This window comes from Triturus cristatus, chromosome 2_2 (genome assembly GCF_964204655.1).
Source record: "Triturus cristatus chromosome 2_2, aTriCri1.1, whole genome shotgun sequence".
NCBI lineage: Eukaryota > Metazoa > Chordata > Amphibia > Caudata > Salamandridae > Triturus > Triturus cristatus.
Window position 1 is genome coordinate 1076108884 of NC_140582.1, and position 14437 is coordinate 1076123320.

The window sequence follows — 14437 nt, forward strand, 5'->3', positions numbered from 1 at the left end:
GGGTGGGTGGGGGGGGAGAAGAAACAGGGAAGGGGTGGGTGGGGGGGAGAAGAAACAGGGAAGGGGTGGGTGGGGGGGAGAAGAAACAGGGAAGGGGTGGGTGGGGGGGGAGAAGAAACAGGGAAGGGGTGGGTGGGGGGGAGAAGAAACAGGGAAGGGGTGGGTGGGGGGGGAGAAGAAACAGGGAAGGGGTGGGTGGGGGGGGAGAAGAAACAGGGAAGGGGTGGGTGGGGGGGGAGAAGAAACAGGGAAGGGGTGGGTGGGGGGGAGAAGAAACAGGGAAGGGGTGGGTGGGGGGGGAGAAGAAACAGGGAAGGGGTGGGTGGGGGGGGAGAAGAAACAGGGAAGGGGTGGGTGGGGGGGAGAAGAAACAGGGAAGGGGTGGGTGGGGGGGAGAAGAAACAGGGAAGGGGTGGGTGGGGGGGAGAAGAAACAGGGAAGGGGTGGGTGGGGGGGGAGAAGAAACAGGGAAGGGGTGGGTGGGGGGGAGAAGAAACAGGGAAGGGGTGGGTGGGGGGGGAGAAGAAACAGGGAAGGGGTGGGTGGGGGGGGAGAAGAAACAGGGAAGGGGTGGGTGGGGGGGGAGAAGAAACAGGGAAGGGGTGGGTGGGGGGGAGAAGAAACAGGGAAGGGGTGGGTGGGGGGGAGAAGAAACAGGGAAGGGGTGGGTGGGGGGGAGAAGAAACAGGGAAGGGGTGGGTGGGGGGGAGAAGAAACAGGGAAGGGGTGGGTGGGGGGGAGAAGAAACAGGGAAGGGGTGGGTGGGGGGGGAGAAGAAACAGGGAAGGGGTGGGTGGGGGGGAGAAGAAACAGGGAAGGGGTGGGTGGGGGGGAGAAGAAACAGGGAAGGGGGGGTGGGGGGAGAAGAAACAGGGAAGGGGTGGGTGGGGGGGGAGAAGAAACAGGGAAGGGGTGGGTGGGGGGGGAGAAGAAACAGGGAAGGGGTGGGTGGGGGGGAGAAGAAACAGGGAAGGGGTGGGTGGGGGGGGAGAAGAAACAGGGAAGGGGTGGGTGGGGGGGGAGAAGAAACAGGGAAGGGGTGGGTGGGGGGGAGAAGAAACAGGGAAGGGGTGGGTGGGGGGGAGAAGAAACAGGGAAGGGGTGGGTGGGGGGGAGAAGAAACAGGGAAGGGGTGGGTGGGGGGGAGAAGAAACAGGGAAGGGGTGGGTGGGGGGGAGAAGAAACAGGGAAGGGGTGGGTGGGGGGGAGAAGAAACAGGGAAGGGGTGGGTGGGGGGGGAGAAGAAACAGGGAAGGGGTGGGTGGGGGGGAGAAGAAACAGGGAAGGGGTGGGTGGGGGGGAGAAGAAACAGGGAAGGGGTGGGTGGGGGGGAGAAGAAACAGGGAAGGGGTGGGTGGGGGGGAGAAGAAACAGGGAAGGGGTGGGTGGGGGGGAGAAGAAACAGGGAAGGGGTGGGTGGGGGGGAGAAGAAACAGGGAAGGGGTGGGTGGGGGGGAGAAGAAACAGGGAAGGGGTGGGTGGGGGGGAGAAGAAACAGGGAAGGGGTGGGTGGGGGGGAGAAGAAACAGGGAAGGGGTGGGTGGGGGGGAGAAGAAACAGGGAAGGGGTGGGTGGGGGGGGAGAAGAAACAGGGAAGGGGTGGGTGGGGGGGGAGAAGAAACAGGGAAGGGGTGGGTGGGGGGGGAGAAGAAACAGGGAAGGGGTGGGTGGGGGGGGGGAGAAGAAACAGGGAAGGGGTGGGTGGGGGGGAGAAGAAACAGGGAAGGGGTGGGTGGGGGGGAGAAGAAACAGGGAAGGGGTGGGTGGGGGGGAGAAGAAACAGGGAAGGGGTGGGTGGGGGGGGAGAAGAAACAGGGAAGGGGTGGGTGGGGGGGGAGAAGAAACAGGGAAGGGGTGGGTGGGGGGGGAGAAGAAACAGGGAAGGGGTGGGTGGGGGGGGAGAAGAAACAGGGAAGGGGTGGGTGGGGGGGGAGAAGAAACAGGGAAGGGGTGGGTGGGGGGGGAGAAGAAACAGGGAAGGGGTGGGTGGGGGGGAGAAGAAACAGGGAAGGGGTGGGTGGGGGGGAGAAGAAACAGGGAAGGGGTGGGTGGGGGGGAGAAGAAACAGGGAAGGGGTGGGTGGGGGGGGAGAAGAAACAGGGAAGGGGTGGGTGGGGGGGGAGAAGAAACAGGGAAGGGGTGGGTGGGGGGGAGAAGAAACAGGGAAGGGGTGGGTGGGGGGGGAGAAGAAACAGGGAAGGGGTGGGTGGGGGGGGAGAAGAAACAGGGAAGGGGTGGGTGGGGGGGGAGAAGAAACAGGGAAGGGGTGGGTGGGGGGGGAGAAGAAACAGGGAAGGGGTGGGTGGGGGGGGAGAAGAAACAGGGAAGGGGTGGGTGGGGGGGAGAAGAAACAGGGAAGGGGTGGGTGGGGGGGAGAAGAAACAGGGAAGGGGTGGGTGGGGGGGAGAAGAAACAGGGAAGGGGTGGGTGGGGGGGAGAAGAAACAGGGAAGGGGTGGGTGGGGGGGGAGAAGAAACAGGGAAGGGGTGGGTGGGGGGGAGAAGAAACAGGGAAGGGGTGGGTGGGGGGGAGAAGAAACAGGGAAGGGGTGGGTGGGGGGGAGAAGAAACAGGGAAGGGGTGGGTGGGGGGGAGAAGAAACAGGGAAGGGGTGGGTGGGGGGGAGAAGAAACAGGGAAGGGGTGGGTGGGGGGGAGAAGAAACAGGGAAGGGGTGGGTGGGGGGGAGAAGAAACAGGGAAGGGGTGGGTGGGGGGAGAAGAAACAGGGAAGGGGTGGGTGGGGGGAGAAGAAACAGGGAAGGGGTGGGTGGGGGGGAGAAGAAACAGGGAAGGGGTGGGTGGGGGGGAGAAGAAACAGGGAAGGGGTGGGTGGGGGGGAGAAGAAACAGGGAAGGGGTGGGTGGGGGGGAGAAGAAACAGGGAAGGGGTGGGTGGGGGGGAGAAGAAACAGGGAAGGGGTGGGTGGGGGGGAGAAGAAACAGGGAAGGGGTGGGTGGGGGGGAGAAGAAACAGGGAAGGGGTGGGTGGGGGGGAGAAGAAACAGGGAAGGGGTGGGTGGGGGGGAGAAGAAACAGGGAAGGGGTGGGTGGGGGGGAGAAGAAACAGGGAAGGGGTGGGTGGGTGGGGGGAGAAGAAACAGGGAAGGGGTGGGTGGGTGGGGGGAGAAGAAACAGGGAAGGGGTGGGTGGGGGGAGAAGAAACAGGGAAGGGGTGGGTGGGTGGGGGGAGAAGAAACAGGGAAGGGGTGGGTGGGTGGGGGGAGAAGAAACAGGGAAGGGGTGGGTGGGTGGGGGGAGAAGAAACAGGGAAGGGGTGGGTGGGTGGGGGGAGAAGAAACAGGGAAGGGGTGGGTGGGTGGGGGGAGAAGAAACAGGGAAGGGGTGGGTGGGTGGGGGGAGAAGAAACAGGGAAGGGGTGGGTGGGTGGGGGAGAAGAAACAGGGAAGGGGTGGGTGGGTGGGGGAGAAGAAACAGGGAAGGGGTGGGTGGGTGGGGAGAAGAAACAGGGAAGGGGTGGGTGGGTGGGGAGAAGAAACAGGGAAGGGGTGGGTGGGTGGGGAGAAGAAACAGGGAAGGGGTGGGTGGGTGGGGAGAAGAAACAGGGAAGGGGTGGGTGGGTGGGGAGAAGAAACAGGGAAGGGGTGGGTGGGTGGGGAGAAGAAACAGGGAAGGGGTGGGTGGGTGGGGAGAAGAAACAGGGAAGGGGTGGGTGGGTGGGGAGAAGAAACAGGGAAGGGGTGGGTGGGTGGGGAGAAGAAACAGGGAAGGGGTGGGTGGGTGGGGAGAAGAAACAGGGAAGGGGTGGGTGGGTGGGGAGAAGAAACAGGGAAGGGGTGGGTGGGTGGGGAGAAGAAACAGGGAAGGGGTGGGTGGGTGGGGAGAAGAAACAGGGAAGGGGTGGGTGGGTGGGGAGAAGAAACAGGGAAGGGGTGGGTGGGTGGGGAGAAGAAACAGGGAAGGGGTGGGTGGGTGGGGAGAAGAAACAGGGAAGGGGTGGGTGGGTGGGGAGAAGAAACAGGGAAGGGGTGGGTGGGTGGGGAGAAGAAACAGGGAAGGGGTGGGTGGGTGGGGAGAAGAAACAGGGAAGGGGTGGGTGGGTGGGGAGAAGAAACAGGGAAGGGGTGGGTGGGTGGGGAGAAGAAACAGGGAAGGGGTGGGTGGGTGGGGAGAAGAAACAGGGAAGGGGTGGGTGGGTGGGGAGAAGAAACAGGGAAGGGGTGGGTGGGTGGGGAGAAGAAACAGGGAAGGGGTGGGTGGGTGGGGAGAAGAAACAGGGAAGGGGTGGGTGGGTGGGGAGAAGAAACAGGGAAGGGGTGGGTGGGTGGGGGGAAGAATTAACTGGGGCGGGCGGGTGGGGGGAAGAATTAACTGGGGTGGGCGGGTGGGGGGGGAAGAATTAACTGGGGCGGGCAGGGGGGGGAAGAATTAACTGGGGCGGGCGGGTGGGGGGGAGAATTAACTGGGGCGGGCGGGTGGGGGGGAGAATTAACTGGGGCGGGCGAGTGGGGGGAAGAATTAACTGGGGCGGGCAGGTGGGGGGAAGAATTAACTGGGGCGGGCGGGTGGGGGGAAGAATTAACTGGGGCGGGTGGGGGGAAGAATTAACTGGGGCGGGCGGGTGGGGGGAAGAATTAACTGGGGCGGGCGGGTGGGGGGAAGAATTAACTGGGGCGGGCGGGTGGGGGGAAGAATTAACTGGGGCGGGCGGGTGGGGGGGAAGAATTAACTGGGGCGGGCGGGTGGGGGGGAAGAATTAACTGGGGCGGGCGGGTGGGGGGGAAGAATTAACTGGGGCGGGCGGGGGGGGAAGAATTAACTGGGGTGGGCGTGTGGGGGGAAGAATTAACTGGGGTGGGCGTGTGGGGGGAAGAATTAACTGGGGTGGGCGTGTGGGGGGAAGAATTAACTGGGGTGGGCGTGTGGGGGGAAGAATTAACTGGGGTGGGCGGGTGGGGGGAAGAATTAACTGGGGTGGGCGGGTGGGGGGGAAGAATTAACTGGGGTGGGCGGGTGGGGGGAAGAATTAACTGGGGTGGGCGGGTGGGGGGAAGAATTAACTGGGGTGGGCGGGTGGGGGGGGAAGAATTAACTGGGGTGGGCGGGTGGGGGGAAGAATTAACTGGGGTGGGCGGGTGGGGGGAAGAATTAACTGGGGTGGGCGGGTGGGGGGAAGAATTAACTGGGGTGGGCGGGTGGGGGGAAGAATTAACTAGGACGGGCAGGTGGGGGGGAAGAATTAACTGGGGTGGGGGAAGAATTAACTTTGGAAGAATTAACTGGGACGGGGCAGGGGGGGGGGGAGAATTAACTGGGTAGATGGGGGTGAATTAACCGGGACGTGGAATTAACCGGAACGGGGCAGGCGGGGGGAGAATTAACTGGGTGGACAGGGGTGAATTAACCGGGATGTGGAATTAACCGGGAACGGGGTAGGAGGGTGGGAGAATTAACCAGGATGTGGCGGGCGGATGGTAGAATTAACCGGGACCGGGCGGGTGGGAGAATCAACTGGGGCGGATGGGTGGGAGAATCAACCGGGACAGAGAATTAACCGGGATGGGGCGGGCGGGTGGGAGAATTAACCGGGAGGGGGCGGGCCGGTGGGAGAATTAACCGGGAGGGGGCGGGCGGGCGGGAGAGTTAACCGGGTTGGGGCGGGCGGGCGGGAGAGTTAACCGGGTTGGGGCGGGCGGGCGGGAGAGTTAACCGGGTTGGGGCGGGCGGGTGGGAGAATTAACCGGGTTGGGGCGGGCGGGTGGGAGAATTAACCGGGTTGGGGCGGGCGGGTGGGAGAATTAACCGGGTTGGGGCGGGCGGGTGGGAGAGTTAACCGGGTTGGGTCGGGCGGGTGGGAGAGTTAACCGGGTTGGGGCGGGCGGGTGGGAAAGTTAACCGGGATGGGGCGGGCGGGTGGGAAAGTTAACCGGGATGGGGCGGGCGGGTGGGAAAGTTAACCGGGATGGGGCGGGCGGGTGGGAAAGTTAACCGGGATGGGGCGGGCGGGTGGGAAAGTTAACCGGGATGGGGCGGGCGGGTGGGAAAGTTAACCGGGATGGGGCGGGCGGGTGGGAAAGTTAACCGGGATGGGGCGGACGGGTGGGTGGGAAAGTTAACTGGGATGGGGCAGGCGGGTGGGAGAGTTAACCGGGATGGGGCGGGCGGGTGTGAGAGTTAACTGGGATGGGACGAGCGGGTGGGAGAGTTAACCGGGATGGGGCAGACGGGCGGTCGAATTAACCCAGACGGTGCGGGCAGGTGGGAGAATTAACTGGGATGGGGCTGGCGGGGTTGAGAATTAACTGGGATGGGGTTGGCGGGTTTGAGAATTAACCGGGACGGGTCGGGTGGGTGGGAGAATTAACCGAGACGGGTCGGGTGGGTGGGAGAATTAACCAGGGCGGCCAGGTGGTAGAATTAGCCCTAGAATTAGCCGGGGCAGGCGGGCGGGAGAATTGGACAGGACGTAGAGAATAATCAGGAAAATTTCTCTGGCAAATGTGGGTCAGATCATTATTTTGTTTTTGTGATTTTGTTTTTGGGCACAGCGGCTCAGACCACCCATTTGAGGATCAGCCTCTAACTGGGCTCTGTGGCCTTCAGTTAATCTCTATAGTTAATACCAGGAACCCTAAGTGGAGAGACAGCTGCCTGCCAACACAGGGGTAGGATATTGCTCTCCACAGACTTCCTCTTCTGGAAGACCTCATCAAGGGTCATGCTGCACCTTGATTGTCCTGGAAAGTAATACTTACTGTAGGGTTGGCATGCTTCATCCTTATCTCAGCAGGCAGGCAGGCTGGCTTCTGTGTTCAACGCATGTGAAAATTCCTTACAGCAAGAGGTAGACTCAAGCAATATTCCCTTGCCTCTGGGAAGCTGGCTGTCAGGTAGACACCAGCTCTGGTTCCAACGCACTACTCTGAGTACTAAGCAGAATACTATACTGCTTTCCCTGGTCATAGACAACTTGGGGCTGGAACAAGTAGGGACCACCTTTATATAGTCAAAACAGAGTGGAAATGTGCATCCACGGTTTACACTTTCAGAACTGGTTTGAGTCGGAATTCTTATCAAGTGCCCTTTTCAGGTTGCTCTCCAGACATAGCCTTTGTGTAAAGTTAAGCTTTGTCATCGGTGGAGAAAGTTTTAAGACCCGAAGGACAATCTTCAATGTAAACTGTAAAATCAATATGTATGTATAGCACAGAATAGTGTCCCGGACCAAATAGCATAGAACACAGGATGCGTCTTTGAAATTCCTAACCAAACTAACACTCTCTTCAAAATCTTCCTTCAGGTCACAAATCAGAATTTCAACAAAAGTGCTCCAATTGCCACCCCTGACCACTGTGAAGAGATCCTCAATTATTTTGACACCAAGTTTAATAAAATTTGGGATATTAAAGCCAAATGCCCATTCAAATCCATCTTCCCACAGGATATTCCTCTTGTTCAACTGAATCAGCAACAAGTCCTGCAAGTATTTAAGAAATAAACAACTAACTTGCCACTAGTGCTCTGCCCAGCAGTGATCATCAAACCTTGAAAGGGAAAGAGACAACTGAATGCTTCAATTAGAAATAATATAGTGCCAAGGGATTTAAATCATTCATCTATACCTGCTCCACTAAAATATCTGACTGCTAACCCCCAAATCTCCAGCTAACTACTGACACATATCCAAAGTCTAAATTCCCCATAAAAAGAAAAAAAAATTACATATCAACTCGGCATGTAAATAACTTCATGGAAATAAACAATATTCTTTATGACCAACAATGTAACTTAAGATCAGGTAGGGACACACAAACCACAATGACTGATATCACAGAGAATGGCAAAAATCTGGTGACGACACAGTAGGCCACATCATGGTTGGGAAACATCTAGAAAGATGTGGTGGTGTCACTGGGTCATTTAAATAGGGTCTGATCCTTCCTCACAGACAATGAGTAAAGTAAGGCAATGCCATTACATCAAACCCATCACATGTTGTGCTCCTTAGGGACTTTGCCCGATTGCGGTTACTTTTAATGTTTACATGCAGTCGTCAACAAATAAAAACACGCAGAATCATCTATAATTCCAAATATCAGTTGACAGCAAGTACATTTACAACCAATTAATACATAATCAAATGTAACATGCTAATCTGAAAATGCCTAGAGCACATCACAGTAACAATAAAAAATAAATTAAACAAATAATTATGGCAATTTGATTATTCTAAAAATTCTCAAGGACAAATTTCATGCTGAGAACAATTTAGAAAGCTTAGAATATACCTTCATTTTCCTGAGTCTTGACTTGTTATCATGACACCATGCCAAGCAAGTCATAGTTTCTTGTCTTTCCAATGATTCTTCTACTTCTTTAGCTGTTAGGAACATCTCTATGTTTACCAAGTCCTTGCAAAAGAAAAGAAAGTAAAACCTATCAAAATACATTCATTTGCTTAATTTCAGTAAATATTTATTAACAAGCATCACAATTTGTGATATTGGCAGCCGGGCTGGATTAACCATTAAGCAAAATATGCACGTGCTTAGGGCATCAAGGGAAGGGGGGCACCACAGACATTTTTCAACTGCCGGATTTACCATGGACCATATGGTTCAAAACTGCAAATGGTGCAGCTGAACCTATAAATACCTATAAATAAATTGTTCGATATTGAAAAACAATGGTCCTAAACCTTTCTTTATGCAGTATAAATCAATTATATCAAATCAATTCTTCTGAGCTCACGCAATGTCTGCTCATAGTAATTAAAACATTCGAGATAATGATGTGCAACAACCAAAAAATGTCCAAATTAACAATTTATTCAATCATAATTGGACTCGCAGTGGGAATCTTACGGCATTGTTCGAATTTACAAAAAAAGAGAAACAGAGTTGTTGCTCCAGGGGAACGTGCAAAAGGAGAGTGCTCAAGTGAAGGGAATGGGAGGATCCCAAGTGAAATAAGAGAACAAATTAAAGACAGTTCAGCGATTGGATTGATAGAAGAATATCAATCACGGTAAACCTGGCCATACAACATCAGTAGTTCACAAGGTCTATTTACATATATTTTGCAATCCAGGAGTGCATCATTATTTTAGCACGGCATGGATGAGGGGTGCAGGGGGTGGGGTTGGTCCAGGTTTAGTGGGTATGGGCGTCGACGTTTCGACCCGACTTGGGGCACAAGGGGTACTTGGGGCCTCGGCCTGCGGGTCTTCCTCAGAACTGGGATGGGCAACCAACTTCAGTGATGTGGTGTCCGTGTTCCACACCTACATAATTAATAAAATAGGGTGTCATGGTTGTGCACATAGATAATTACAAGGGTTACAAGGTAACCGAATTGGCCAAATTAATACGGCTTACCCGCAACGTTTGCGGAGAGGACAAGTGGTGTCCTTACTGGTACAAGTTCAGGAGGCATACGTCCTCTCTTGAAGGCAAGGGGCTTGTGGGTATATCTTTGTCTGATGGATGATGTCCCTATGCAAAAATCCTAACCCGTGGTGCAGGATAGTATGACCGCTTTAGTCGGTTCTTTTCTCCCGCATATTGCAATTAATGTTTTAATCAATCCCATTAGGTTAAATATGCGCTGCGCCCTCGGACATGTTTTTAGAAAATACTGATCCGAGTGATAGAGATTAATTCTCTTCCCCCCCCCCCTTTTTTCAGCTTTGGACATTTATGGATCCTTGTTTATGCTGATCAATTCAGCCGTCCCTAGACTCACTTACCGAGTGGTGGAATACTACACCTTCTGGTGAGTATTTTTGTCACTCTGGTTTCATGGTCACACACTATGATTTTAAATTGCTATTTCCGTGGTATTCCTCGTCTCTCTTTTCCTTTTTCCCAGGAGCACTAATTGGCCCTCCCCCAATTTTCCAGCTTGATTCATGCTGCTGATGCTGGTAATTTCTATTATTTTCGCTTTCTTAATCAGAATGTTTATGATAGACACACCTCACTATATCACACATTTTTGATCCTTGCCCCTAGGTGTAAGCCCATTCCCTTGGTCCTGATGAAGACCCCGACTCCAAGCAAACCAATTTGCTGGTTCTAACAAGGGTCGAAACGTCGACTTACTTCTGTCTTCGATCAACACAGGAGATTGTCAGTGATTGTACAACTGCTTTCTAATTTTGTGTTGTCTGATTTAAGTTTTGTTGCCATTTAAGTGGCAGGTTAGGCTCTTCAACAAACTGTGGATGTTCCTATTTTACGCAACCTTCCTCCCTCACAACGTCCTGCACTTACCCCAATATCTTGCACTTATCACGAATCTTACACCTATATGTATTTAAATATGTTGACATTGTGATGTATCTGGCCCCGATTTAAATTGCTGATCTTCCTTTTGACTGAATCTCTGGATAATCGATTAAATTATGGTCATATATGCATAAAATAGGTGTTGTCTTTAAATCTGTTCGAATCACTAACAAATGTATGCTTTTTTTATTCCTTTAAATATGTTTCCACTGTGATTATCTTTTTGTGTACTTAGTCGGTTCTTGGGCATTTAATGCAGAAACTATAGTTAAAAAATAAACAGACAAACATAAACACGTTAAGGTGCTGTCTGACTTAAAAACGAAACTGAACAAGTACAAGAGGCAGCGGGGGCCGTGTGGTGTGCCAATTACCTGGAGCGTCAGTCTCCTTGATCCCGCGATTCGTGCGAAAGGCAATAGCGGAGAACCGCAGAGTTTATAAAGCAACGCCTGCCTCGAGGACGTTCAGTGGAACGTTCCGCTTACGTGAGCGTTAGCTTCACGCTACTTGCGTGTTACTGGAAATTAAGGAAACACTGTATCCAGCGTCAAAACCGGGCAGGCAAGTAATCGGAGATGTGTTTCTGAGAGCTTCCGAGTGGGAGCTTGGCATGGGTGTAATAGGTGGCAATAGCATTATACCATATCAGCAAGTAATGGACAATACTGCATGGAACACAACCAGATTATTTTCAGTGATGATTGCATAATTGTATACGGACTTAAGACACATCAAACAGTACAGTGGTGATTATACGGCGCACGCAATAATTAGAATTCAAACATACAGACAATTTAATATCTAGGTGCCATATATACACTGGTGTGTGTACGACGCATTTGATCGTGTTGTTTAAAAACTTTTTAAGCGAACAGTTACATCGCAATGTCGGATTGAATTTTACCAATTCATACATATGCCTGTGTCTTATCCTAAATGGGATGTAATGTGCGCATAATAAGTGCTAGTACATACAATATGCAGAGCGATATATACATCATAGTAGATCTACAGTTCATTGTACATGTGTGTTCAGAGATTAAACAATATATAAGTACATGGTATAAGGTTCAGCCATTGTTCAATACTGCCACCTGTTTGCCTATTTCCTCATATTCGTTGAGGCACCTTGCTATTGTGTCAAGGAGGTGTATACACCTACATTCGCGGATGTTCAATATGTTCGAGAAGTCTCCCACCCAAGGTTGGGCTTAACTCTTTCTATGACCCACCATCTAAGACTTTCCGGTGTGTGTCCAAAAGTAGAGAAGTGGTCAACCAGTGGGGCACCCTGTACCCTGCAACGTATGCGGCTGCAGTGTTGTAGGATACGGCTTTTGACTTTCTGAACAGTCTGGCCGATATACATGAAGTCGCATGAGCATGTTATTGCGTAAATCACTCCAGATGAGTTGCAGTTGCTGTGATCCTGCAAAGTGTAGGTATGGTTGTTGTGTGTAAATTGTTTGATTACATTCGCCATGGGGCAGGCCTTACATTGGCCACATTTGTGGTGCCCCTTAATGGGTGAGATCCCCCACAGTGTCGCTACCTGGGTTTTTTCTGCAGTGGGTAACAGAGATTTCACTACATGTTCCCTTACATTTTTGCCTTTCTTGAAGGCATGCAGAGGTAGTGGCATGTCACCTAATTCATTTGCAATCAAATGCCAATGCTGGTTAATGATCTTTTTAATGGCGTTGTGTTGCAGGGATTCTGCTTATGCACAGAACTATGCGCAGGAACCCAGGCCCTCAGTGAATTGTGGTGTACCAAATACTCACCTCAGAACCCAGAACCCCCTATCCGGCCAGCATCAGTGTCCCATTCGTTATCCGAGGTTTAGCTCGGCGGTCCCAATGTATAGACAACCCAGAACAAGCGACTTAGTATATTTCTCAGGAATGGTGGGAATCAGAAATACCTTTTCGTAATTATTCTCATACCAGTCCACAACAGAATAAACAGAGACACGGTAAAAGTTTAAAGAGTTTATTTTATAAACCTCGTGTCCTAAGATGCAGCAGTTTGGCTACCATAAGCAGACAAACGATTAAAATCAAAACCATCAGCATAGTTACAATACCATAGAAAATGAAAGGAGTAATCATATTAAAATGACAGTGGATCTAAGACACCTTCCTTTCTCTAGCAAGCTAATAGTATTATTATTATACTAATAAAAGGTCTCTAGGCTTGAATGGGGAACCCCATACCATAAAGATCAGCTCAGTGAGTTCACATCACAGGATCAGCTATGCTCTGCTCCTGGGAAAGCTCTTCTTCCGAATGCAATGAAAACATGTAACACTGCAATATTAAAAGCACACGACTTTCAGGTATTTGCAGCTGCGTGCGTGTTATGGCTAAACTAGTGGGCCGATCAACCTGAACTCAACAACATGCACCGTCTAGCGACCCAGACTGTTTCTTTACACTGTGTACAGACCAAAGTCGCAGCTCACTGTTTTGGATGTGAACAACAGACAGTTCTCATGTGAAGCAAAGTAGAGTAAGCATTTCTCAATTTAATAACATGTGACTACAGTGTCGTGTGCAAAAGCAGCAAAGGCGGCAAGATGGCTTTCTAACATCTAACGCGGTTGTGCTAACTTAGCGTTGTACATATATAGATAACAATCTTCACTACACCCCCCCCTTGATCGGACCACTAACCAGTAGGGGCGCACTTGCAAGAACGCAGAGTTCAAGTTTGACAGAACGGAACCAAGGGCATGAACTGTAAGTCCATATAGGGTAAGTGAAAAAGTTCGAAGAAAAAAATAAAGAAAAAATTAAAAAGGAGTAAAAAAAAACATTTAGAGGATAAAAAAAAACATCATTGAAGGACGTAGGACGAAATCAAAGTACAAAAGTCAATCCATCAATGTATAGGCACAATAAGTTGCAACAGCTTCCAAGAGGGAATCATTGGAACGTTCCGCAAAATTATCTGCCATCCAGTTCAGGACGGGGAAGGAACATACATGCTCCTCAACCACCGGAGCCTCCAGCACCAGACGAGGACAACTGGCGTGTTCTTCAAGATAACTTCTTGCTAAGAAGTCAATCGCAGCCGTTCCGATGTCCCAATTCCCAAGGACTCCATGTGCTGCTCCACAGGCCATAATCCCGACGCCAGAACAGTCCAACTCATGAGCCACTAAGGGGCTCATCAGCCGATCATAATCCGGGGCAGGAGACACCGAGTTCGACAGACACAAATCCAGAGCCCATTGGAACGGACAATCTAGGCAATGAAAGACGGGCTGCACACAAGTAAAGTAGGGAAACCAGAAGGACAATCCATAGGCTATGCTTAGAGTTGCCAGTGGTAAAGTGCCATAGTATTCAAGCATCCGGTTACGAAGATGGAGCAGCCGGGACATGCTGTCGTGTGACGCAAGTTGTGCATCCATAGCGCAGGGCGCAGATCAACAAAAGTATTCCAGCTATGAGGGCGAGAAGTAAAGGGAGACCTCCGACGACGCTGGAAAAAATAGAATGAAAAAAGGCCGGGATCACACCAAAAATAGTTTGAAAGGAGGTCACGAGGCCGGAGCCCACAATTTAAAAAAAATGAGCCATGCCACTTGTTGACGAGGCATTAAAGATAGTCTGAATCAGGGTCCCAAAATGAAGGGGGAGATCAGTATTCAAAAGCGCTTGCACCTCAGTGCGGGTGTTTGCTACGTGAAGGACAAATGTTTCCCGGGATGAAGTCAACGTGACTTCTTTTTGAGACAATAGAGCCCTTATTCTGCTCATCTTATTGAACTCTGCTTTCAAGGTTGGAATGGAAGGCCAGATGGATACATCGAGCCGGCCGTGCGGGGGTGTGAAAAGGACGTTATTACAGCAGACTACTCTGTGATACAGTCACTATGTAGGGAATTCCCACTAACATCCCACAGCAAGCTTCATTATTTAATAGCAAATAACTACCGTTAGCAAGCAGCGTAAAAGACGGCGTTATAACTGGCACAGGAATCCCTTTCAGGACGCATGCTAAATTAGGGGCGTGCACATTACATGCACCATGCAATTGAATGTGCCTACACACAACAGAGTGATCTGGAGCGGAAGTGCACTCTTCACCTTTCAAGTAAACATCCTTGCCGTCTCTCACACATCTATACGTGAATGGGAGTGGCCAAACTTCGTGCAGGAAGGCAGTACCGAGTTGTT

At 52.0% G+C, this 14437-nt stretch overlaps 1 protein-coding gene across 1 annotated transcript in view; it reads right to left on the reverse strand.

The window, feature by feature from the left end:
* The window catches only part of MAEA (macrophage erythroblast attacher, E3 ubiquitin ligase), a 391495-nt gene that overhangs the window by 202824 nt on the left and 174234 nt on the right, over nt 1–14437 (reverse strand). The window contains exon 4 of the mRNA XM_085642591.1: nt 8246–8368. Coding sequence (XP_085498717.1) covers nt 8246–8368 — 123 coding nt within the window. The remainder of the gene's footprint in view (nt 1–8245; nt 8369–14437) is intronic.